Consider the following 27192-nt stretch of genomic DNA (forward strand, 5'->3'; position numbering starts at 1 on the left):
CACACTTCACAAATGTTAAATTGGACCCTCATTCCCTCTGCTTGACCTAGTGCGGTACATCTAGGATCAGCCTAGAGGTCACAATGGAGTGGTAATTAGACTGACATCCTACACCAACAAGAAAAGGCAGGCTGTACTCGCTGAGATGCCCCAGGATGTGAGCGGCTGAAAAATTTTTTACTTTTCCAAAATATTTCTTCACAAGACCAGAAAGAGACTCAACATTTCCAACAAAAAATACCCCAAAACTAATGGAAGCTGGCCAGCCATGGACCCCCCCCCCCCCAAAAAAAACAACAACCAAAAAACCCAAAATCCAATTCTAAACCTCAGAACAGTACAGAGAAGGAAAAAAAGAATTGAACACCCCCCCCCCCCCCCCCCCGAAAAAAACAACAACAAAAAAACAACAAAAAAACAAACAAACAAAAAAGCAAAGTAAACCAACATTCAATTGTAAACCCCAGATCAGTACAGAGAAGAAGAAGAAAAAAAAAAAAAAAGAATTGACAATCAACAGATGTCATCATCTCATCATCATAGCCCTCCCTGATCAGCGTTGATGTCGATGTTGTGGACCTCCCTGATCTTGTTGGAGAAGTCCTGAGAGAGCTTCCAGGGGTTAAGGGTCACGGACTTGGTGCAGTCGTGAGTCTTGTAGATCCCGACAAGGCGGTCGGCCAGCTCAAACATGTTGTTGCGCAGGGAGATGATGATGAACTGGGCGTTCTTTGTACGCTCCTGGTGGGGGGAAACAAATTTTGAAAAACTTTTTTCATTTGGTTCTGTTTTGGTTTTTCTTTTCAGGTTTAGTGGAATATTAAGTAATAATAATATAACAATAATAATAAATAATAATAATAACAACAACAAAAATAAATCATGATAATAATAACAATTATAATAAATAATAATGATAATAATAACAATTATAATAAATAATCATGATAATAATAACAATAAGAAATAATAATAATCTATACAATGATAATAATAACAATAAAAATAAATAATAACAATGGTGGACCGCATGTACATGCCAACTCAAACATGTACCACAAAGAAATGATGAAATGGAGCAAAGTAAACAATTTTTTTTTAAATTTTCATTTGATTCTGTCTTTGTTCATATATAACTAGCCAAGTACCCAGCTTTGCTCGGGGTCCACGCCTTGGCGTCACTGCTTCTACTGGTCTAGCCGCGGAGGCATTTTACATCTACATGTCCTTGCTGTCTAGCATTTCACAGTCATATCTGGCTTCTAGATCTATATTGCTTTAGATTAGGTCTGCCTTGATTAACTCCTCTGTCGATCTACATTGCTTTAGTGTATTGCTGTCCAGCCCTTCACAATCATAAAATACGGGTTTCGCCTAATACCATTACAAAAAAAAAACACTAAGAAAATAATAATCCACGAAAGGGCTGCTTCATTGTAAAAGGAACACACCCAAAAATTCTAGGTCATTGACAAATTTACCTATGCCCACGAAACTTTGCATGGCACTTCTACAGGCTAGCGACATAACAAAAATATTTATTCAAAAAATCTTGACCCAGTAATAAAAAAGTTTTTCTCTTTGGGTCCTATATTAAAAACATCTCTTTGGATACACACACAGGATCACGTCTCTACGTACTACAGGTGAGTCTGGATAATTACTCACCTCGTCTCATGAATCATGTTTCTTAGGAGAATGTTAAAGAGCGGTAATAAACTTCCGTTGTGAAGGAGAGCTACGCAGATTTGTCTCGTTTCTCAGTAGAATTATTACAAAGGCTAAAGAAGGGCGGGAACTTTCTGTCAATTATATTTTTCTAAATTCAGTAACTGAATAAATCAAAAATCGGGCTCCGACATGGGGACCTATCTATCTTTTTGCAGGTACTTGCCAACTTTCAACTCTGTAGCTGTCGTAGTTTTATGGGAAAAGTGATACATGTATTTCCAAGTTGCCAAATAATAGATAACAGTATAGTAACAGTAACAGACTGCATTTGTATGCCAGCTCAAACATCTTTTTCTGTTTTCTAAATTAAGATCTGAAATTAAAGGCATATAAAACAAGTGTGATGCACAGGCTGAAATCACATCCGATACACAGGCTAAGTATAAAAAAAGAGGGGGGGGGGGGGGGATCAAGTGTATTTCAATTTGTGCTGTCTAAAAGACAAGGTCGGTTACGAAACAGTAAAAACTTTAGTTTTTAGTTTTAGTAGAGGTTTTACGGCGCTCGCAACTGCATATGGTCATATGAGCGCCAAGGGGTGAATGTCAACAGAGAAGTCTTTACAGGGAATCAGACTTACACTGCTCACCTCTCTAGCTTCAACAGCACAAAGTCTGCTTCGACTATCAAGGCACCCCGGAAATAGCGGGTCACAAGAGTGTGACAAACATACAAAAGAAGTAGAGGAAATGATGATAGTAAGGATTAGGAAAGAAAACGCAGCAGTTCCCTGTTGTAGATCAAGCACAATTATGAGCATGACATTGTTAGATCAGCCCATTTACAGTTCTACAAGAACGAGAAATGTCCCCCCTTTGGGAATGGCCTAAAGACACTTCAGTCAGTGGCACCGCCCCGGGGGGGGTTGGATCAGACCGAGCACGCACCTTGATGTAGTTGGCCACGATGGAGACGTTCTTGAAGTCGAGAGCGGCGTCGATCTCGTCCATGACGTACAGAGGCGTGGGCTTGTAGTGGTGGAGAGCAAACACCAGGGCCAGGGACGACAGAGTCTTCTCCCCTCCTGACAGGTTGGAGATATTCTTCCACGACTTCTTGGGCGGCCTCACACTGAGGGCAGGAACACGATCAATATTAGAAAAGAGCAAGACAGACAGTGAAAAACTGGGAGAATAAAGAAGACCAACCAGTGACACCCTCCAACCAATCAGACAGAATAACTTCCCAATGTTTTTCCCTGAATACAGTCGAATCTTCTCTAACGGCAACCTGTATAAGACGATCAACTGTACAAACAGCCACTTCCCATTCTCTCCCTTGTGTATTTTTTACATTATAATGACATTGTTTAGTTAACCCTACCTGTACGCCCTGGGGTCATTTTGTACCCCCGGGTTGTATTCTTCACATTTTAGAATACTTCTAGAATGAAGATCTCTTTGAAATTTTCAGTATTTCTCAAAAATCATTTTGACAGACTGCTATGCAAAGCGTACGAATCAGATTAACGAGTAAATTTCCTCTTTGGAAAGTGGTGGCACAGAGTTCCCCACGTCATACGGAAACGATAATAAAACACGATGTACGGACAGGGTTAAGATAGCCATCTGTCTAAGACGACCATTTTTCTCTTCAATAATGGGTGTCCTTCTCAGACAACTTTGACTGTATCTCCCTCACCTGAAGACAATTCCCTCAGAGAAGGGGTCCAGAGAGTCGACCAGTTCCAGCTCAGCATCGCCCCCGAGCGTGATCATCTGGTACATCTCCTTCAGCTTGTTCGTGATCACCTGGCGCAGAAACAGATGACGCATGTCAGTTCTTTCATTGCTTTATATGTGTTTTTCTCTGTGTGTTTGTGTGCATATGTCCGCACATGTGTGTGTATATGCATGGACTTAGACTGATATAGTATATCAGACATGTGTGTGTATATCAGTCTAAATCCATGCATATGCGCATATCTGTGCACGCCTGTAAGTGTGAGTATTGTGTGAGTGTATGTATTTGAGTTTGTGGGTCTGTTAGTGTCCGCGTGTGCCCCCCCCCCCCCTTAACTCTCTCCTCTTACTCTTACCTGGAATCCCGCCATAAACTCCTCCAGCCTCTGTTTGCGTAGACTCTCGTGGTACTGTCTCTGCTGGTCTCTGACGCCCGTGATGTTGTCCAGCTCTCCCACACGCTGGAGGTACGTCTCTTCCTGGAGGGGAGGATTTGGGAAAGTTTGGGTCAAGATAAGGAGAGGGGGGGGGGGGGTGGGGAGAGAGGGAGGAAAGGAAGGAGGGAGAGGGAGAGGGGGAGAGAGAGAGGGAGAGAGAGAAAGAAAGAGAACGGTTTAGTTTTAGTAAGAGAGAGTAAAGGCAATTGAAACAATTAGGTCATATAAGTGCAGAAGTACTAATGAGTGCCAGACAAAGACGAAAGAGATAAGGGATGATAAAGAGAGAAAGAGAGCGAGAAGAGAAGGAGAGTGAGGGAAAGATGGCTTCTCGTTTATCTCTGCCCAGACGCCCTCAAAGGTTCTTCATCTCATCCTCACCTTTTTCCTGTACTCGGCGATGGCGGCCATGTTGGGCTTCATAGATGCCAGTCTCTCCTCCTGTACCGTGATCTGATACTGTACTTCCTGTTTTCCCAGGGACGCCAACTCTTCAGCAGATAATTCAGGAAGGGTCAAGGACTCTTCTTCATCCTCTCTCGACACCGATGTCAGCTTCAGGCCACTCACCTGGGAGAGCAAAATAAGTACAACACTTTGCCATCGTCTAAGTTTTAGTAAAAGTTTAACGGCACTTGCAACACAATACGGTCATATAAGTGCCGAAGATTAGAGGTGTTACAAGAGAGTAACAAACACACAAAAGGAGGAGAGAGAAGGACGATAGGTGTTTTTTTTATAGGAAAGAAGAAGCAAACCACACCAGAGCACCCACCAACCACCCACACTTTGCCATCATACTTTGGGGGAAATCCAAAGAATCCGAGAGGTAAACATCGCCAATCGGCGCGATGAAGCAGCAAAGTGATAAAAAACATTCAACATTCATTGGCACAACAATTCAAGTGTTTACCTAACTTGTCATCTGAGAATAACAAGGTTTATATGAGAATTAAAAATGTATGTGAGGATTATAACAAAGTTATAGTGAAAAGAACATAACAAAGTTCTTGTGAAAAGAACATAACAAAGTTAGAGTGAAAAGAACATAAAGTTCTTGTGAAAAGAACATAACAAAGTTCTTGTGAAAACAACATAACAAAGTTATAGTGAAAAGAACATAACAAAGTTATAGTGAAAAGAACATAACAAAGTTATAGTGAAAAGAACATAAAGTTATAGTGAAAAGAACATAACAAAGTTATAGTGAAGAGAACATAACAAAGCTCTTGTGAAAAGAACATAAAGCTCTTGTGAAATTATGTTTTAGTGAGGATAACAAAATTTTTCTAGGAACATCAAAGTTGCTCTAAGGAAATCGAATTTCAAAGTTCTGAGAATTAAAGAAAAATTCTCTCATGAAATTCCCATCTTTTCCTTAAATCACAACTACAAAAAAAAAAGAAAGCTACTTCCAGTAGCAAAAACCTTACCTCCTTTTTCCAATGTTTGATTTTCATTCTGTTTTCTTTCAAAACGCCTTCCACTTTTTCAATCTCGTGCTGGATATCTACTCCATTCTTTGCCATCTCCGTCTCCTCTTCCTCCAAACTCTCCACTTCCGTTCTCATTCCCTCCATAGATCCTTCTCTCTCTTTCACATCCGCCTAAAAAGAAAAAAGTAAAAAGTAGAAAAACAAAAGGAAAGAAAGAAAACAAATCAGTGAGAAATTAAATGATTATTTAAACTACGTAATTTTTTGCCACAAGAGTTAAACTGTCAACAAAATAAGTAAAGTCTTCATTCTCTTGCCATCGCAGTTACAATCCTACGTCTCTTGTCATAGCAGTTAAAATCCTACGATTCTTTTCATAGCAGTTTAAATCCTAGGAGACACACAGCTGGACTTTTCTAAGGGGGGGGGGAGAACTGCATCCCTGGCCAGAACACAGCTGGACTGAGAAGAAAACATGCCTGGGAGAGAGAAATTCAACAGAAAAATCAATTTCGAACTTGGAACATCCACACGCCAAATCATGTTCCCAGCCTACTGTGCCATAACATGCTGTCTCAGTCCATGAGCATTTGTGAAGTGTGCTGACGAAATGAGTTACTTCTCGGATTTAAGCCCAATGAAAATACATACATTATCATGCTTAGAGGTTAAGTTTTTTAAATTTGTAAGTATGAAATAACAAAAGGCATTTAGTATTTAATGAATATTGCACCAATAGAAAACCTAGAGATTTGTCTCTAGTGTCGATTTTGGCCCAATATCTGCATTTGTGAATAGTGAGAAGTAACTCATTTTGTCAACACTCCTCACATTTGGATGTCTTTCATTCAAATTATCAAACAGTTGCTGCAAAACTTCCAGCAGATCTCAAGGAAAGGTCGGGCAATGAACAGACATATTGTAGGGAAAGAGGAATATTTGCTGCACACGCCTCTTAAATTTCATAACTTTAAAAAAAAAAGCAACAAACAAAAACAAAAAACAAAAGCAAATGCACATTACCTGAGCTTTTTCGTAGATCTCCAACAGTTTGGTAGCCTCTCCCTCCATGTCCTTCAGCTTCTGACACAAAACCTCCACCTGTTGTTTCGTTTCTGTGATTTCCTCGCCAACAGTCGCCACCTTCTCTTCTGCTCTCTTCAGATTTCTAAAAAATAAATTACGGTAAATTTTACAAAATGCTTTTCGCCATTATCAACACAATTTAGATCAGTCAACAGGAAGGCAGCTTAGTTTTAGTTTTAGTAGAGGTTTTAAGACGCTCGCAACTGCATAAGGTCATATGAGTGCCAAGGGGTAGATGTCAACAGAGAAGTCCTTAAATGGGAATCAGACTTACTCTGCTCACCTCTCTAGCTTCAACAGCACAAAATCTGCTTCGACTATCAAGGCACCCCGGAAATAGAGTTACAAGAGAGTGACAAACATACAAAACAAGTGGAAGAAAATGACAAGAGTAAGGATTAGAAAAGAAAAAGCAGCAGTTCCCTGTTGTAGTTCAGGCAGTTATGAGCATGACAAAGTTGGATCAGCCCATTTACAATTCTAGAGTGCATTAGAACAAGAAATGTCCCCCCTTTGGGAATGGCCTAAACACACTTCAGTCAGTGGCACCGCCCCGGGGGGGTCCTAGGAACTGAATGAGTCTCTCCCAAATTGTTTTCATGAGAGACTCAAAGAAATAAGACTCCTCTGTGCTGACACTACAATACACATGTACATCCTGGATGTATCCTATCTGTGAGATACGCCGATACTGCACAACACATGTACATCCTGGATGTACCCTATCTGTGAGATATGCTGATACCACACAATACATGTACATCCTGGATGTACCCTATCTGTGAGATATGCTGACACTACAACGAATGTATCCTATCTATGAGATACGCTGACACTACAATGGATGTATCCTATCTGTGAAATACGCTGACACTACAATGGACGTATCCTATCTATGAGATACACTGACACTACAATGGATGTATCCTATCTGTAAGATACGCTGACACTACAATGGAGGTATCCTATCTGTAAGATATGCTGATACTACAATGGACGTATCCTATCTATGAGATACGCTGACACTACAATGGACGTATCCTATCAGTGAGATACCTCTCAGCTGTCTTGACTCCCACGTTGTTCTTCGTGATCTGCCCCGTGACTTTGTCGATGTCTCCGTTGATGCACTTGAGCCGAGACTGGACAGCACTCAGTTTGGCCCCGCCAATGTCCATGATCTGGTTGTGAAGCCTGTCAGAAAAACATTACCAAAACATGTTTACAATCATCAAAAACATTACCAAAACATGTTTATAACCACCAAAAACATGTCTACAGTCATCAAACATATTCAAAATACATCTACAGTACAATACACATTTGAAACACATTGCCAGTAATGAACACATTCAAAAACATTGAACAAACATGCCTTTTTACACAACAATCCAAAAGATATTCTTCAATTCAACCAGTGGCACTAACCACACACCAAAATTATACTCAGACACAAAAGAACTTAAATTTGATCACACGAGAGATTAGTTTAGTTCTCGTAAGAGTTTTACGGCACTTGCAACACAATAAGGTCATATAAGTGCCAAAGATTAGAGGTGTTACATGAGAGTAACAAACACGAAAAAGAAGGAGGGGAGATAAAGACGATAGATGTTTGATAGGAAAGAAGGAGCAAACCACACCAGAGCACCCGCCAACCACCCACGCACACGAGAGAACAACACTAAAAATATAGCTAGTGAAGAAGTCTGGCAAAAACTTATACAAAGAAATCCACAAAAGTAAAAAAAAAGTGATAAAAAAATTCTCCAACATGCATAGTCAGTTTTAGTTTTAGTTTTAGTGGAGGTTTTACGGCACTCACAACTGCATAAGGTCATATGAGCGCCAGAAGATTAGAGGTGTTACAAGAGAGTAACAAACATAAAAAAAAGAAGGAGGGGAAATAAGGACCAAAGATGTTTGATAGGAAAGAAGAAGCAAACCACACCAACCACCCACACTACATTTTGCAGAGCATCAACGTGCAGGCACTTTGTAACAATGTGAACAACACAAAGATACGTACTCCTTGACCTGTTCCTCAAGTTTTGTGGCTGTCTGGGCCACTTTGTCATAGGCTGAAACACAACAGAAGAGATAGCATTAGGCTATTGTTTGTTGGAGGAAAAATGAGCATTGTATCAACACAAAAATGGTTTTTATTTTTATTTAGGAGAGGTTTTTCGGCGCTCGCGACTGCATACGGTCATATGAGCGCCAAGGGGTGGATGTCAACGTAGAATTCCTTACAAGGCATCGGGCTTACTCTGCTCACCTCTCTAGCTTCAACAGCACAAAATCTGTTTCAACTTTCAAGGCACCCTGGAAATAGCAGGTCACAAGAGTGTGACAAACATACAAAAGAAGTAGAGGAAATGACGATAGTAAGGATTAGGGAAAAAAAAGCAGCAGTTCTGTTCAGGCACAGTTTTGAGCATGACATTGTTGAATCAGCCCATTTACAATTCTACTGTGCATAAGAACGAGAAATGTCCCCTCCTTTTGGAATGGCCTAAAGACATTTTAGTCAGTGGCACCGCCCCGGGGGGGGGGGGGGGGGGGGCATGGTTTTAGGGCGCTGGAAAAAAATAAAACAGACAGACAGACAGAGAGCACAGGAAACAAAAAGAAGTGACAGCTTCCAACCACCCACTTGTTTGAATAGAAGCACATCAACACAATAAAGGTCATCAACTGCTATGGAAAAAAAAAAACCAATTAAACAACAGAAACAAAAAAAGAAGAGAAAAAAAAACAAGAAACTGCTAGAGGCATCCCACAAATACACTAACATACTTTGTACAAACACAAAGCAGATTTTCAACACCAACCAACCAACCTTTCCGGTAGGAAGCCACATTGCTTTCAATTTCTTTCAGCTTGGACTGATCGGGGATGGCCGATTTGAGAACCTCCTCCTGCTCTTTTTCCTGCTCCTTCAGCGCAGCCAGCCTCTCCTTGAGCCCGTGCACCTCCTGCGAGTGCTTGGCCTGGTTGTGTTTGAGCTGCACCAGATCCTTCTCCTTCTGGCCGATGGTGTCTTCCAGCTTGAACTTCTTCAGTCTCAGCGACTCGTACTCGCGGTTCAGCTATGGGGAAAATTGGATGAATTATAAAACAGTTGTAGTTAAAGAAGTTTGGACAAATATAAAACAGTTGTTAAAAGCTTAACAAATCTTTTAGTTGTTTTTTTTAAAGTTTTAGTAAGAGTTTTACGGCGCTCGCAACTGCATAAGGTCATATGAGGGCCAGAAGATAAGAGGTGTTACAAGAGAGTAACAAACATAAAAAAGAAGAAGGGGAGATAAGGACGATAGATGTTTCATAGGAAAGAAGAAGCAAACCACACCAGAGCACCCGCCAACCACCCACTAACAAATCTTTACATAAATGTAGTTTTAGTCTTGATAATTCTTTTCAGTTTTAATCAAAGTCAGGACAAATCTTTAAAAGGTGGAGGTCAAAACCTCAAATACAACAAGAGAGGTGCATACAATAATTTTGGGACTCGCCAGTAATACAGTCTCTAGCAGTTTCAACTTTTTCTGTTGGTCTCTTACTCAGTCAAGCTGCTAGAAAGATTTCACAGCTCAAATAATATTTGTATCTAAAGCCTAAAAAATCTCTCTCACTCAAGACTCAGCTGTCATAAGAATTTGATCAATCATAAAATAGTCGTATTTCACCCTAGCTCAGTCACTTGGAATGTGCAGGATTTTCAGGGAATTTCACAAGAATTTCAAATAGAACGTAAGTCAGCGGTACCTCCTGAAATATGTCTTTTGAAAAATCTTTGAATATTTTTCAGAAAGAACATGAAAAGAAGTGCTGCAAAAGCATGGAATTTTGTAAGGGTATGAAATGATTTCAGGCGCTAACAAATCTTTTCTTTGTTTGTATTAGTAGAGGTTTTACTGCGCTCGCAACTGCATAAGGTCATATGAGCGTCAAAGGGTGGAAGTCAACAGAGAAGTCTTTACAGGGAATCGGGCTTACTCTGCTCACCTCTCTAGCTTCAACAGCACAAAGTCTGTTTCGACTTTCAAGGCACCCCGGAAATAGCGGGTCACAAGAGTGTGACAAGTGTAGAGGGAAGTGACGATAGTAAAGATTAGGAAAGAAAAATCAGCAGTTCCCTGTTGTAGTTCTGGCACAGTTATGAGCATGACATTGTTGGATCAGCCCATTTACAATTCTACTGTGCATTAGAATGAGAAATGCCCCCCCCCCCCCCCCCCCTCCCTTGGGAATGGCCCAAAAACAAAGAGAGGCCACAACAGAGATGCTGCAGTAACCTTTTCCAGAGTGTTCTCCATGTTTGTGACTTGCTTGGGGTCGACGTCCGAGACGATGGAGGAGCCCATCTTGCCCCTGCACACACTGTTACCTCCACCGCTCATGGCACCTGAAGGGGGAAGCATTCTGGGTCATCTTTACACATGGAACACGACGAAGTATTTCTACTTGTTTAATTTAAATAAAATGAGGCACATTGAAATACTAATGGCTATTTAGTATTGAGAAAAAAAAAGACAGACAACTTAATCCACAAAAAAATTAATATTTCTGCTGTCTTTTTTAATCTTATTAAGTGTTTTACAGCACTCGCAACTGCATAAGGTCATATGAGCGCCAGAAGATTAGAGGTGTTACAAGAGAGTAACAAACATAAAAAAGAAGAAGGGGAGATATGGATGATAGACACTTGAGAGGAAAGAAGGAGCAAACCACATCAGAGCACCCACCAACATTTCTACTTGTTTAATTTAAGTAAAATGAGGCACTTTAACATACTAATGGCTATTTAGTATTGAGAAGGAAAAAAAACAAGACAGACAACTTAAGCCACAAAAAAATACATATTTCTGTTGTCTGGTTAGAGTAAAGATCTGAAACACATTTGTCACATTGTCTTATAAATTGCTATTTAGAACACAGAAAAGGCAAGAAGAGAGACCTAATGGTGACGCCCTCTAACTACCCAAATGTATTTCAACACCTCAAGGAGGAGTTTAACTACTTTCTGTCTGCATTGTTTAACAGGTGAAATGGGAGAGCTGCTGTTCGCATGTCATGATGAACAGCTATGACTACTCCCAACACTTCCTCAAATTTCGCCAGGAAGAAAAACTTACTTACTCTCCCCTACCATCAGGTACATGAGGCAGAGAGCATTCGACGTCTCACTTGCCTGTTCCTTGTGTCACAATTAGCAAATTTCTCTTGCTCAAAAAGACAGACAAGTCGCTACCTCAGAATTACAAAGTTCTATCTGCTCAGTACCTAGTTTTGAGAAATTTGACGTTAATTTTGAGTTTCACAACATGTCAAGCTTTTTCGAGTGCAATTCTTGGAATATCTCGACAACGACTGTGAATAATCTTACAATTTTGATAGAGTAGATAGTACATTTGTTTTTTAACCTCATGGTCTTGGTAACTCAAAAAGATTTTAAAATGTCAGACAGAAATTTGTAATTTTGAGGCAGCGAAGTGACAACCCATTAAAAAGCAGTGACACAAACATTGTCGGACATTATTAGTTACTGAACCTGAACTCACTGTCAACTTACCGGACACTTCGATGAGCTCTCCTTTCAGAGTGACAACCCTGTATCGCGTCTTGCCGTAAGCGATGCGGGTAGCCTGGTCGATGTCCTTGGAGACCAGAGTGTTCCTCAGGGCGAAGTAGAAACAAGTCTTCACCACCTCGTCCTTCACTCGCACTAAGTCAAACAGGCGGGGGACGTTTTCTGGCCTGAGAACAAAATAAAATGACGATAAGATAAGATAAGATAAGATAATATAATACTTTACAAAACCCAGAGGGAAATTTTTCTTGGTTGTACAGGACCGTAAAAACACATGCAGGTAAACATAAAAATTTTTAATTATATATATATATATATATAACTTTCATCAAAATTCAACATGAAAAAAAGAAGTAAAGCTGACAAAATGTACATATCACATCAGATGCATCATTCAACCACATGCAGGAATTTGATTACAAGACCTTTGCCGTAGATGCATACTCTAAAGAGCAATACACATTATGCTTATTCTGACAATAGCCTTATAATGAGAATTCAGCAAGAAAAACAAAAAATCCTCCCACAAACTAGTTCTGAGCAACAGCTCTGCACGGCGCACACACGTACGTGGTGATCCTCTTCTTGGTCTCCTCCCGCCACACCTCCATCTTGTCCAGCAGGATGAACTTGCCCTGGCCGATGTTGTGTTTCTTCAGGAACTCGATGCAGCGCTTGCCCGTGTCCACCGTGTCTACGACGATGTGGTCCAGACTCCCACAGGCTGTGGAGATGGCCACGTCGTACTGGCTGTCGATGGCTCCAAGGTCACCCTGAGATTAGTTAAAGTTTTAGTTTTAGTAACAGTTTTTTAGTTTCAGTCAAATTTTTCAGTTTGTTTTAGTGGAGGTTTTACCGCGCTCCCAACTACATAAGGTCATATGAGCTCCAGAAGATTAGAGGTGTTACAAGAGAGTAACAAACATAAAAAGGAGGGGAGATAAGGACGATAGACACTTGAGAGGAAAGAAGGAGCAAACCACATCAGAGCACCCACCAACATTTCTACTTGTTTAATTTAAGTAAAATGAGGCACTTTAACATACTAATGGCTATTTAGTATTGAGAAGGAAAAAAAACAAGACAGACAACTTAAGCCACAAAAAAATACATATTTCTGTTGTCTGGTTAGAGTAAAGATCTGAAACACATTTGTCACATTGTCTTATAAATTGCTATTTAGAACACAGAAAAGGCAAGAAGAGAGACCTAATGGTGACGCCCTCTAACTACCCAAATGTATTTCAACACCTCAAGGAGGAGTTTAACTACTTTCTGTCTGCATTGTTTAACAGGTGAAATGGGAGAGCTGCTGTTCGCATGTCATGATGAACAGCTATGACTACTCCCAACACTTCCTCAAATTTCGCCAGGAAGAAAAACTTACTTACTCTCCCCTACCATCAGGTACATGAGGCAGAGAGCATTCGACGTCTCACTTGCCTGTTCCTTGTGTCACAATTAGCAAATTTCTCTTGCTCAAAAAGACAGACAAGTCGCTACCTCAGAATTACAAAGTTCTATCTGCTCAGTACCTAGTTTTGAGAAATTTGACGTTAATTTTGAGTTTCACAACATGTCAAGCTTTTTCGAGTGCAATTCTTGGAATATCTCGACAACGACTGTGAATAATCTTACAATTTTGATAGAGTAGATAGTACATTTGTTTTTTAACCTCATGGTCTTGGTAACTCAAAAAGATTTTAAAATGTCAGACAGAAATTTGTAATTTTGAGGCAGCGAAGTGACAACCCATTAAAAAGCAGTGACACAAACATTGTCGGACATTATTAGTTACTGAACCTGAACTCACTGTCAACTTACCGGACACTTCGATGAGCTCTCCTTTCAGAGTGACAACCCTGTATCGCGTCTTGCCGTAAGCGATGCGGGTAGCCTGGTCGATGTCCTTGGAGACCAGAGTGTTCCTCAGGGCGAAGTAGAAACAAGTCTTCACCACCTCGTCCTTCACTCGCACTAAGTCAAACAGGCGGGGGACGTTTTCTGGCCTGAGAACAAAATAAAATGACGATAAGATAAGATAAGATAAGATAATATAATACTTTACAAAACCCAGAGGGAAATTTTTCTTGGTTGTACAGGACCGTAAAAACACATGCAGGTAAACATAAAAATTTTTAATTATATATATATATATATATAACTTTCATCAAAATTCAACATGAAAAAAAGAAGTAAAGCTGACAAAATGTACATATCACATCAGATGCATCATTCAACCACATGCAGGAATTTGATTACAAGACCTTTGCCGTAGATGCATACTCTAAAGAGCAATACACATTATGCTTATTCTGACAATAGCCTTATAATGAGAATTCAGCAAGAAAAACAAAAAATCCTCCCACAAACTAGTTCTGAGCAACAGCTCTGCACGGCGCACACACGTACGTGGTGATCCTCTTCTTGGTCTCCTCCCGCCACACCTCCATCTTGTCCAGCAGGATGAACTTGCCCTGGCCGATGTTGTGTTTCTTCAGGAACTCGATGCAGCGCTTGCCCGTGTCCACCGTGTCTACGACGATGTGGTCCAGACTCCCACAGGCTGTGGAGATGGCCACGTCGTACTGGCTGTCGATGGCTCCAAGGTCACCCTGAGATTAGTTAAAGTTTTAGTTTTAGTAACAGTTTTTTAGTTTCAGTCAAATTTTTCAGTTTGTTTTAGTGGAGGTTTTACCGCGCTCCCAACTACATAAGGTCATATGAGCTCCAGAAGATTAGAGGTGTTACAAGAGAGTAACAAACATAAAAAAGGAGGGGAGATAAGGACGATAGATGTTCGATAGGAAAGAAGAAGCAAACCACACCAGAGCACCCGCCAACCACCCATACCCTGAGATTAAAGTTTTAGTTTTAGTAAGAGTTAGTTTTTAGTTTTAGTAGAGTTTTTTGTGGAGCTCGCAATTGCAGAAGGTCATATGAGCACCAAGGAGTGGGTGTCAACAGAGAAGTCCTTGCAGGGAATCAGGCTTACTCTGCTCACCTCTCTAGCTTCAACAGCACAAAGTCTGCTTCGACTATCAAGGCACCCCGGAAATAGTGGGTCACAAAAGTGTGACAAACATACAAAAGAAGTAGAGGGAAAATGAAGACAGTAAGGTTTAGGAAAGAAAAAGCAGCAGTTCCCTGTTGCAGTTAGGCATAGTTATGAGCATGACATTGATGAATCAGCCCATTTAAAATTACAATTCTACTGTGCATAAGAACTCAAGATGTTAATGTCCTCCCCTTTGGGAATGGCCTAAAAGACACATCAGTCAGTAGCACCTCCTCGTGGGGGTTTAGCTTTCAATAGCACAGTGGTATTTGGCAATCGCTACAGAGGGAATGTCATGTCTGAGAAGATCCACTACAGAGGGAATGTAATGTCTGAGAAGATCCACTACAGAGGGAATGTAATGTCTGAGAAGATCCACTACAGAGGGAATGTAATGTCTGAGAAGATCCACTACAGAGGGAATGTAATGTCTGAGAAGAACCACTACAGAGGGAATGTAATGTCTGAGAAGAACCCAGGTTGAAAGACAAGGCCAGGACTAAGTCCACAGTGCCGCGGAGATCCAAACTGTTGAAGAAGATGGGAGGGCTGACACAAACCAGAAGGTCCAGAATCAACTTTCCTCCTAGACTTGTTTAGTTTAATAGAGGTTTTTACGGCGCTCGCAACTGCATAAGGTCATATGAGCGCCAGAAGACTAGAGGTGTTACAAGAGAGTAACAAACATAAAAAGAAGAAGGGGAGATAAGGACGATAGACTGAGTGACACTGGTACACCCCTCAACGACATTGCAAACCCCCCGCCCCCCTCCCCCACCCCTCAGGCCATCAAAAGCGAAAACAAATTTCATTTCATCAAAAGCAAGGTGGTCAAATATCATAAGCTGTTAGATAGACTGACGATAACATCTGACAGAGCACTCACCAAACGTCCGTATATTCCCGGCAAGCTTCCTTTTTTCTTCTCAGCCATGAGAGATTCCAGCACCCGATTCTGACTCTTCGATGCGGCCATCGAGCTCTTTGCCTCCTCAACTTTGCTCAGTAGACTGTTACGCTAGAGAAACAAACAAACAAAAACTATTGCAAACACACACACACACAGACTGCTATTACGGAGGAATGGACACACGGAGACTAAGATTAGTTTGTTCATTTGAATAAAGGAAAAAAAAAAAATCAACTTTATAACAGTCAGTTTCACTTTGTTAAGTTTTAGACACTCATTTGAATAAAGAAAAAAAATAAACTTTATAACAGTCAATATCACTCTGTTAAGTTTTACGACACTCGCAACTAACTGCCTAAGGCCATATGAGCCCATGAGACAAAAAGTTGGTTGATTTCCTGTTGGTTCACACCAGGGCTTGGCTTTACTTTCAAAATCAGAATGTTTGACGTATCTAAAAGTGCGTTTATAAAAATTCAGTTGTCAAAGCAATCTACATTTTCAAAATAGTACAATCAACATTTTGGAGTAGGGACCAAATGTCTTTATAAAAACCAAGAATTCTATTGGGATCAACGATGCGAATAAATTCTTTAAATTAGTGCCAGCTCGTAGTAAAGTCTACATTGTGTCTGAAACAAAATGGGTTTTTTCCTCTCTTTGCAGGGGGAATTTATGCATCAGGGAGGAACGTCCAATGTCCAAATACGTAATTTTGTTAAAATAACTTTTCTTTTCAGGAGAAACCCGAAGGTTTTCACAAACTTGACTAACTTGGACATTATATTGTGGAGTTAATTATTCACTTGTTCGCTAACAAATGAAAATAACGAAAAGCATGTTTGTTTCTTTTTTGCTGAGGATGCTTTGCACGTTTCAATAGGGGAATCCCCTGACAGCGAGAAGAATAAATAATAGTCCACGCCTACTCACCTTTTGTTCACATTGAGTCTCGGCATTCACCACCTCCTTCAGCTCTGTCTTCGCCTTCGCCACCTCTTGCTCTAGCTGGGGGATGTATTCCTGCACTTTCTTGATGTCCCTGAACAGACCACAATACATCTTATACATTGACAGGGACTAGAAAATATGGCTACATGAGATTGGGTATTACCTGTATTACCTGTCCTGGGCAACAACGTCATTGCACACCGGACAGGTCCGTAAGTGCTCAGTTCCCCCCAGCACCAAAGCCCGGAAGGTATCCATACTGATACTGAGATTGGGTGGTAAAATAAAGTAAGTGAAGCAGTAGCAGTCACAGTGCATTAGGAAAAGAATAGGATAATAGCAATACATGTAAAAAGTAGAAGTAGACTCACTAACCCCTCACATTTTGTGTAACAAATCAAATGAAACAAAAACCACACAGCTCAGATTAAAATGTAATTTATCTCTTTAAACCCTATGCGTCCGCCAGTAATAACCCTGTTCCCCATCGGACACTGGGAGCGTCCGATACCGTGACAACTATTTCATTTTATTTAGTGCTAGTTCTTGCTTGTTTTTCAGAACTATTCCTGAACCAAGTTTATTAGTAATGACTATGCCTTTGTTTCTGCCATCTAGAAGTTAGAGGCAAGTTTTTGGGGTTATAATGAGACATAGTGGGCCAGGTTTAGGTGACAGTCGAAAAAAAAAACCGGGAAACGGTGGAAATAACTCAGGGTCTAAAGAGTTTTAAAATGTAATTGTGGAAGTTTTAACCCCCCCTCCCAAAAAAAAAAACACTATTTGAATTATTTGAGGTGGACTGCTTTTTCTCTGCCTGCCAGGGCCAGACCAAGCTGAGGGGGCACTTACTGAGCTCGTTTCTCCTGAGCGTCGGCTGCGTCTTTCAGCGACTTCCTGATTGTCTCCAGTTTCTTGGTCTCTGCCGACTGTCTGCTGGTGTAGATCTCCAGTTCTGACTCAGCCACTTGAAGCTGGGTACCAGGATGGGACAAAGAGAAATCTTTTTCATGAGAAAAGCTAAACAGTATTTATATTAGTACTCTTCTAATTTAGTATTAGTTTTAGTAGAGGTTTTACGGCGCTCGCAACTGCATACGGTCATATGAGCGCCAGAAGATTAGAGGTGTTACAAGAGAGTAACAAACATAAAAAAGAAGGAGGGGAGATAAGGACGATAGGTGTTTGATAGGAAAGAAGAAGCTTTATTCAGAACTTGAAAAGAATAACAAAGACATCGGAAGTGCCATATCTAAAGCCTCATCTTCGTGATAATGTCTATCTATACTATATTCAAGGTCCCACTCAGTGATAACCATAATATCACATTAATACAACCACTCACCTTAGATTTCTTTTCATTCAGCTCTCCCTGTTGCTCCAGAAGCTTAGCCTCTTTCACATCCTTCTCACTTTGTAGTTCCTGCAGACACAGCAGAACAAGAATAGAAAATGCTAGAAAACTAGAATACATGAGCATATTTCTTATAAGTTATATATATATTTAAATTCAATTAAAAGGAAACTATTTCTCAAAAACCATAAAAGCTTGCTAAAAGTTTTTAAAAATGTAAGAAAAAGGAATTACATAATGTTTTGCTTCTTTTACATCTTTCTTACTCTGCAGTCTCTACAGATATAGCAGTACAAGAAGAAAAATTATATAATTTGACCACATTTGATAAAATCTGATTTTAATACGTAACAAAATATATCTGAAAAACCATAAAAGCCAGTCAAGCTTAACACTTTGCAGTCACACAGCCAGCAGAACAAAATACCCCATCTGGTCACCCAGTCAGGAGAGTGACTGCAACGGACTTCTCGTGCCTGGCGTAGAATTGCTCCAGGTGACCGGAACGGATAATTTTCGTCGGCACATTATTACACCAAGTGACGGCAAAGTGTTAAAAGATCGGGGAAAAAAAGGGAATCCATAAATCAATTTGAAAGTTCCAGTCAGTTCTGCGTACAAATTATTTTCCGTACCTTTGTTTCATCCTTCAGACTATCCATGATGGCTTTCTCATTCTCCTCTTCCTTCTGTTTAGCCTTCTCCAAGTTTGCCAGCTTCTTTTTCAGTTCCTCACACATTTTCTCCGACTGCTCCGGCACCAGCTTCAGTTCTTCAATCTGTTTTGTGTGTGTGTGCGTGTGTGTGTGCGCGCGTGCGTGTGTGTGTGTGTGTGTGTGTTATTGTGTGTGAGTGTGCGTGTGTGGTGGAGGAGAAAGTGTTTTAATCAAAAAGACGTCATTATGAACAAAAACAGGTCAGAAACAACAAAAGGACAGCAAACAAATAAATCAGGAAACAGGACCTACTTAGAGCACTTTCCAACCACCATCACAAAAGGAGATATTTGTACGAGTACAAGAAGAATTTAGAAGTTAATAAAGATATTGCAATATCCCTAAGGCAAAGTCTGTGCTACATTAATGCTTGCAATAATAAATAATAATGGATTGCACTTATATAGCGCATATCCACTTATGCAATGCTCTAGGCACTCAATATGTAAGATATATATACAAAACAAAAACAAAGTCAGTCTTTGCATTTCTCCAGAATTGTGGGAACTTTTCTGTCTTTACAGAGAATGCCGAGGAGTACAGGAGAGTGCCCTTGACCTTGAGCGTACCTTGGCAGTCTCAACCTCCAGCGATTTCTCCAGTTTCTTTAGCTTGGCCTTGTTCAACTTGACCTCCTCCTGACACGCAGCATCCTGGCTTTCCATGTCGGAGAATTTCTCACGACTTTCCTCACTCGCCTTCACCAGCTTCTCATATTCCCTGTGGGGTGTGGTGGTGGTGGGGGGGGGGGGGGGGGGCAAAAATAGTTTATTTGAGCCAAGAGAAGCACACCACTATAATAATGCTCATTTAGTGTTGTTTAGTTTTAGTAAGTGTTTTACGGCACTTGCAACACAATAAGGTCATATAAGTGCCAAAGAATAGATGTGTCACAAGAGAGTAACAAACACAAAAAAGAAGGAGGGGAGATAAAGACGATAAACATTTGATAGGAAAGAAGAAGCAAACCACACCAGAGCACCCGCCAACCACCCACATTTAGTGTTGGGTGAAAGAAAAAAAAAAAAGCAAGAAAGAGACAGTAGAAACAATAGATGGAAAGTACAGAATTAGAAGCTACCAGCACCGCCCTGCCACCACCCAAGTAAAACCAAGACAGTAATGCTATCGTGGTCTCTCTCTTTAGTGTAAAGATTATTATACATTCCGCCTTGCACACCAATACATGAACTTTATACCAAAAAGGAGAATATGTTTTGTCTAGTGTTTCTGTCCTTGTGCACAGACAAAGTATTCCATACACACACAGAGGCATACAAACAACAGACATAGACACATTCACACATACATGATACACAGAAATATACACATTTGACACACGAGACAAAATAAATTTGACACACGAGACAAAATAAAGCCAACCTACTTTTTGACTTTGTTGAACTCTTTCATCTTGGTCGTCTTTGCCTCCTTGACAACGGCCAGTTTCTCCGCAAAGGCTTTGTGGCTCTCCTGAACGCGATCAAACTCCGCCTGAGCTTTCGCTTCATTCTCCGAACATTCCAGTCTAGAAGAGAGATTCAGAAAGAAAAAACCACATCAGACAACAAAATGTGTCTACTCTCAGTCTACCAAACTATTTCTGTAACAATTGAACTCTTCTGAAATCTTGAAAAGAAAAAAATGTCTGGATGTGGTATCCCTCATATATCGCATTAGTAAAGATACATGACATGTGATATATTCTAAGGAATATGACAATTTCAACTAATTTAACCTCACATAAAGACTGAACCTTTTAATTAATAGAGCACAAGCATTATCTTCCCTTGTGACAGAAAATATTATCTTTCTGTTCTATATAATATGATGCACAACATTCCATTATAACAATTTCAGAAAGCCTTTCTTGAGCTATTGGTAAACCACATACCTAGTTCAGATAAAACCATACATATATGCATTTTTTTTAAAGACCGAACATGTACTTTTGATAGAGCCGATTAATGTATTTCATACAAATCATCACATCTATTTCAGATAAAGCCTTACATGTATTTCTAATTTCTGACAAATCCTTACATGTATTTCTGATACAGCTTGTTCCTCAATTTCATCAGCTCATTCTCCATTGTGAGGAATTCCACTGCTTCATTCTTTGGCCCCTCCAAGCTCTCCATTTCTTTTTCTACTGCCTTAACTCTGTTGAGCTGAAAGAGAATTAAAAGAAAAATATTGAAGTAAAAAAGAAAAAAAAAAAAAATGGGTGGGGAGGGGAAAATCTCTGCAAATTAAGAACAATGCGTGGGAGCAAGGAACATGGTGGGTCCGCTCCCCCCCCCCCTCATCCGTAAGTGTTTTACGGCGCTCGCAACCGCATAACGTCATATGAGTGTGTGGGACACATTTAAAAACATTTTCAGTTGGTAGGCAATTTTGAATTTTGCCAGTGTGGTGACCGAAGCCAACTCTGATCGATTTTGGATGAAGGGATTTTTAATGTGTGCAACTTGCACACAGGACCTCAGAGACTTTTCGCCCTTGTCCAAAAAGGCCAGGTGTAGATCTTTCCTACTATAAGATCAGGGGCGTGGCTGAAAGACAGCAGTAAGAAGGAACCAAGAAGTAGCAGTAGAAAGGCTGAAGAAGGAGTCAGGATCCTAGAGGAGGGACAAAGGAGGTGAAGGGGAGTGGGCAGAAAGTAGAGACAAAAGCAGACGATAGAACATTGCTAGAGAGCATGAAAGGAGGTGAAAGGAGAAAATTATAGAGCAGAAAATTTTCCGTCGCTATCTGGATTCGAACTCGGGACCTATTGAATGAGAGGCGAACGCCTTAACCTCTAGGCCACGGGATCCCCTGAGCTAGTTTACTGACAATCCCTGGATCTGGCCACACTCTAGTTCCAAGCCTTTCAGTTAACAGACCCGATAGCATACCCACAAAGGATGACCTCAACAGTCCAAACGTGTTTGCTTCTCACATCAAAGTATCTGGTTCACCTCCCAGTTCATCCACTCTTGTCTTCTAAGCTATTAATTCTCTAAAATCTGAAATTCTATACCTTGATAAAATTTAAGCCCCCATTTAAATAACTTTGACCAAGAGGATGCCATCCACGTCACAAAATGTGACTCCCCTTGAGAAAAAGCTCTGTTGCAGTCTCTCAGATTTGATTGAAGGGGACTGCACAATTTGTGCGCGACATCGGACTGACTGTCTAGCTGCTGTCATCGAGAACGAGGAAAAAGAAGAAATAATTTTAGATTTTTTTTAAAAGACCGAACATGCATTTTTGATAGAGCCGATTAATGTACTTCATATAAATCATCACATCTATTTTAGATAAAGCCTTACATGTATTTCTAATTTCTGACAAATCCTTACATGTATTTCTTGTAAAAAGCAACCAAAAAAAAAAGCCTTACTTTCTCCGCTCGGAGGTCGTTGAGTGTCTCGACCCGCTGACTCAGAGTCTCGATCGGCTGCTTGAAGCGGTTCGAGCCGATGATGTCCTCCAGGAACTCCAGCATGCCGTCCTCGTGCTCCGTCTGTGCCTTTGGCTTCATCATGGCGATCTGCTCCACCTCTCCCTGCACACACACAGACATTTCCCAATAGTATTCAAAATATATATATATATATATAACTCAAGGTTTGTTTGTTTTTTTAGTTTTAGTAGAGGTTTTACGGCCCTTGCACACAATAAGGTCATGTAAGTGCCGAAGATTAGAAGTGTTACAAAAGAGTAACAAGCACACTTTAAGAAAGAGGAGAAATAAGGATGACAGATGTTTGGAAAGAAAGGAGCAAATCAGATCAGAGCAAGCACCAACAACCCACTGGCCGGATTTCCAAATGTTATTGTTTTAGTAGAGGTTTTACGGCGCTCGCAACTGCACAAGGTTATATGAGCGCCAGGAGATTAAGAGGTGTTACAAGAGAGTAACAAACATTTTTAAAAAGGAGGGGAGATAAGGACGATAGATGTTTGATAGGAAAGAAGAAGCAAACCACACCAGAGCACCAGCCAACCACCAACCCACTCTAAATTTTTAAAGTCCATTGGCAACAAAACAGTTCAGAGTCAAACGTTTGGAGAAAGTTAAGTTTAGTTTAGTATGGGGTTTTACGGCACTCGCAACTGCATTAGGTCACATGAGTGCGCGAAACACAAGTTGATTGTATTCTCGCAACACTTCACTGTACGGCTGGGCTCGGGTCAATAATTAGATTTTTAAAATGTTAAAATGGAGGAAGTGGGCCAGATCTACACACACCTGAAGGATAAGGAACCGGTTGTGATCCAGATCAATCCCGCAGCCTCGGAGCAGGGTGGCCACCTCTTTGTACGCGGCCTTCTTCCCATCCACGTAGTAGCTGGAGCTGTTGTCTCTGTGGGCCACGCGGGACACCACAAACTGCGAGTCTGGGACCACCGTGAACTCCTCGTCGCCCGGCTGGGGAGGACATCATAACGAAAGGTTTGATTTTTATTTTATTGAGCAAAGCGAAGGTCACTGGTTCTCAGAGACAAGTGATGACAATAAAACAGAAAAACTAAAAAAACTCTCCACTGTTGTACCTCTTCCAAGTTCTTACCACCCCCCCCCCCCCCCCCCCCCATCTACAATTTTAAAAATCAAAGCCCTTGTCTCTTTTCCCGCCTTTCCCCAGTCTTGTAAGTTCTTACCCTCCTGTCCACAATAATGTAAGTTCTTACCCCCAGTGGTCACAATCTTCTGATACCTCAATCATTCTTGCATCAACAATCTAAAACTCATAGCCCTTGCCCCTCCTTACCCCAGTGTCCACAATTTTCTGGAAATGTACGGCCACAGAGCAGCTGTTGACCTCCTGATGTTTCTCGCTGTTGTGGATCAACACGCTGATCTTCTTGGAGCGGATCTTGTTGGCACGGTAACCGAACACAAACAACATGGAGTCGATCACATTCGACTTGCCGCTGCCATTGGGACCAATGATGGCAGTGAAGTTCTGTTGAGATAGAAGTGGGAACATGACATTGGTTCAACTGCATTTTCAAACTTTCTCTCATAAAGTTGTGAAAAATGTGGGATTTCTGGAATGAATATCTTTAATCTCAAATAGAGCCAACCCAAAGTGCATGGGACACCTTAAAAAGGACCCTGACATACATTAAAAAATACCCTACTGAGGAATCAAACTCCAGTCATCCTTGCAGTAGAAAAGTATCAACTGAGCTAATGGTTCATCCCTGAAAAAAATCTTACCAAATTTTAAATGTTGGAAGAAAACTGATTTCTGAAACAGATGACAATTCTGAGCGCAACTGACAAGACATAGGGCAGCAGGAGCAGCAACAACAGCCAGAGAAGGCAAGAGTTAACACATAATGTCCCTTTTCAAGAGAATCTCATCCTTGAATTTGCCAGGATAATCAGGATACAATATTTTTAGTTTGATCAAGTAGAAATGGATCACAGGCTCTTCGAAGACATCCTATCATCATTTGGGAAACAAAGAGGACAACAAATCATGTACAACGAACCTGTGATTCAAAAGGACAAACAAGGCAATATAAAATATCTTAAATTTGACCGTCCTAATCTTGAAATTTACCTTGTTGAAAGGTCCCAGCTTCTGAATGCCAGCATAAGACTTAAAATTTTCATTGACAATCTGCGTGATCATCAACCGTGGTCCATTTGGTTCATACGTTGCGACAGACTGAACAGCATCAGGAATTTCAATGGGGCCATAATCTGAAATGCAACAAAAGTAGAAGCACTTATACTTATCTAGATTTAGCAATATCTTACACAAAATATAAACTCTATACATCTTCAAAGGCAAGGTCACTTAGACTTTAGAAGGTTTTATTTTTTTAATTCAACATCAAGAGAATGTTCTACCCGAATCACAAGTGTGCAAATGAATTTGAGATGCAAGACAGTTGTATGTTTGCACTCTCATCCTGACACAAAAACGTGACAACACAATTGTTCAGTTCCAACGGCTGAACACAGCTTTCTGTTCCATCCTCTCAGAAATTAACAAAGACATGATGCTCAATAAGCAACATCATTTATTTCGCGGTACCTGCAGGATTGAAAACGACAGGAGGATTCACAGCTTCTGATGTCTCTGTGTCGCCAATCTCCTCCCCATCAACTTCCATGTTCTCATTGTCTCCATTGTGATTGTGTTTGGGTGCCATTTCTTGATTCTTCCCACAGAATCAGAAGTCTGAAAACAAAACAAAAAAATTATGAATTGAATTTAAAACCTCTTTAACTTACAGAACAATTTAATAATCACTATCATCAAATTTTAGATTTTCAATTCAAACGAGTGGTAGCCTCAGTGCTGCTGTGTATGGATGTGAGACATGGAACGCATCTCAGACTTGCAGGGAGAGAGTGTATACAGACCCGGTAACCAGGAACAAAGTCACAAAGTATACAGACCCGGTAGGGGAACTTTTTTTTGTGATTTCGGAAAGTTTCAGCACCCTCTTGGCTCAGGGTAGACCTAGTAGACCTAGGTTCTTCTAGATCTATGGCCTAGGTCTAGATAGACGGACATAAAAACCATTGATCTAGTTTCGAGGTTAGCCTAGAACTAGATCTAGATCTAGATCTAAATGAAGATTGCGGATGTCTCTTCGATGAACGATTGTTTTTCCTCCGTTTTTGGACTTGGAGGAATCACAATTTGAAGAATAGAACAATGTCATAATTTCAATCGAGCAGTCTCTCTCTCTCTGACTCTGCATCGCTCGCATTCTCTTTTTCTTTGTTTGTCTCTGTCTTTCTTTCTCCCCACCTATTTCCAACTCTATCTTTCTCTCGTTCCCCCCTGTCAACTGGTGGGGCATGTCATATTTTGCTAGCACTTCCCCCTGCTCTCTGTCTCTCTCTCTCTCTCTCTACACACACACACACACACACTGCCGGGTCTGGGCGCTGAAACTTTCCGACCTCACAAAAGAGTGCCCCTACCGGGTCTGTATACTTCGTGACTTTGTTCCCGGTAACCGGGTCTGTATACACTGTCTTCTTGAACAAGTGTCTAAGAAAGTTACTGAGGATCAAATGGACAGACAGGGTCACCAACAAGGAAGTGTTTTTTAAGGAAAACAAGACCCCAGTCAGAGATGCAGGGCTCCCCATTGCCATTACCATGATTTTACGCACAGATGCGCGTCATTTCTTGTACGCTCCATTTCTTGTAAGAAGTAGATTTTCTAGAGGAAAATGACGATAGTAAGGATTAGGAAAGAAAAAACAGCAGTTCCCTGTTACTGTTGTAGTTCAGGTACAGTTATGAGCATGACATCGTTGAATCAGCCCATTAACAATTCTACTGTGCATTAGACAGTCATTAGAACGAGAAATGTCCCCCCGACTTTGGGCTTGGGAATGGTCTAAAAAGGGAAGGACTTCCGTTACGAGCGACCACCCCATCAAACACAATAAAGAAGAGGCCTAGACCTAACCCTACCCCTACCCCAAGCCCTCAATTCTATTATTCTGTTCTGTCTCATACTCATAGTGGTCGCTCGTTATGGAAGTCCTCCCGTCTAAAGACACTTCAACAGTCAACGACAACAGTCAGTGGCACCGCCCCGGTGGGGTGGTCAACACAGTCCAACAGGAAAGACAACAAAAGAAACTAAGATTGAAAACATTGACCATTTGTGAACTGGATTAAAGTTTTTACGTTTTGTTACACAATCCAATAGCACTCACAATTGCCAATTACCCGTAGCGTGTTATGAAATGTGTGTGTAACAGCTACACTACACTGTAGCTTTTGTTATTGTTTGGGCGCTGCTCCCAAGCTGAATCAAAAATGGCGCTTTGAATTTGATTGCCAGATAATTTCAATGAGTCAAGTCAAATAAAAAAATAATCTTTTTAATAATTGAAAAAGTACAGTTGATAGTGTTTAAGTTATATTTCATGGGATGTGGATAGCTTTTGTGTTTTTTTACATCATATAACGCTAACTTAAATGATGCTGTGCTTTGTAATGACATTGATCATAATATTGAAACATTTTGAAGTTCATCTACTTAAAAGGCATTAATGTACTTCATGCTTTGACTTCGTGTAATAACTCGTACTATTTTGTATTCGCATTCACGTTGCGAGACACTAACGACACTATTTTTTTTTTTTTTAAATTGCATAGTAGTAGTAGTAGTAGTAGTAGTAGTAGTAGTAGTAGTAGTAGTAGTAGTAGTAGTAGTAGTAGTAGTAGTAGTAGTAGTAGTAGCAGTAGCAGTAG

The 27192-nt window shown here is 40.6% G+C and overlaps 1 protein-coding gene across 1 annotated transcript; it reads right to left on the bottom strand.

The window, feature by feature from the left end:
* Positions 1–405: 405 nt before the first annotated feature.
* Positions 406–26740, bottom strand: LOC101853078 (structural maintenance of chromosomes protein 4). Its single transcript, XM_005096357.3, has 27 exons — positions 26652–26740; positions 25000–25146; positions 24520–24662; positions 23719–23913; positions 23196–23375; positions 22344–22508; positions 20998–21125; positions 20342–20482; positions 19524–19674; positions 18874–19017; positions 18230–18307; positions 17737–17858; positions 16867–16975; positions 15910–16041; positions 14378–14580; positions 13790–13974; positions 10671–10780; positions 9215–9464; positions 8402–8453; positions 7429–7566; positions 6310–6454; positions 5284–5457; positions 4232–4420; positions 3770–3892; positions 3373–3482; positions 2619–2802; positions 406–741 (listed from the first exon to the last, which is right to left on the bottom strand). Exons 2-27 carry the CDS (start codon positions 25115–25117, stop codon positions 538–540), a joined length of 3873 nt encoding a protein of 1290 aa, XP_005096414.1. The 5' UTR covers positions 25118–25146; positions 26652–26740; the 3' UTR covers positions 406–537.
* Positions 26741–27192: the final 452 nt, after the last annotated feature.

Source organism: Aplysia californica, unplaced genomic scaffold, assembly GCF_000002075.1.
Source record: "Aplysia californica isolate F4 #8 unplaced genomic scaffold, AplCal3.0 scaffold00127, whole genome shotgun sequence".
In the NCBI taxonomy this organism is placed as follows: domain Eukaryota; kingdom Metazoa; phylum Mollusca; class Gastropoda; order Aplysiida; family Aplysiidae; genus Aplysia; species Aplysia californica.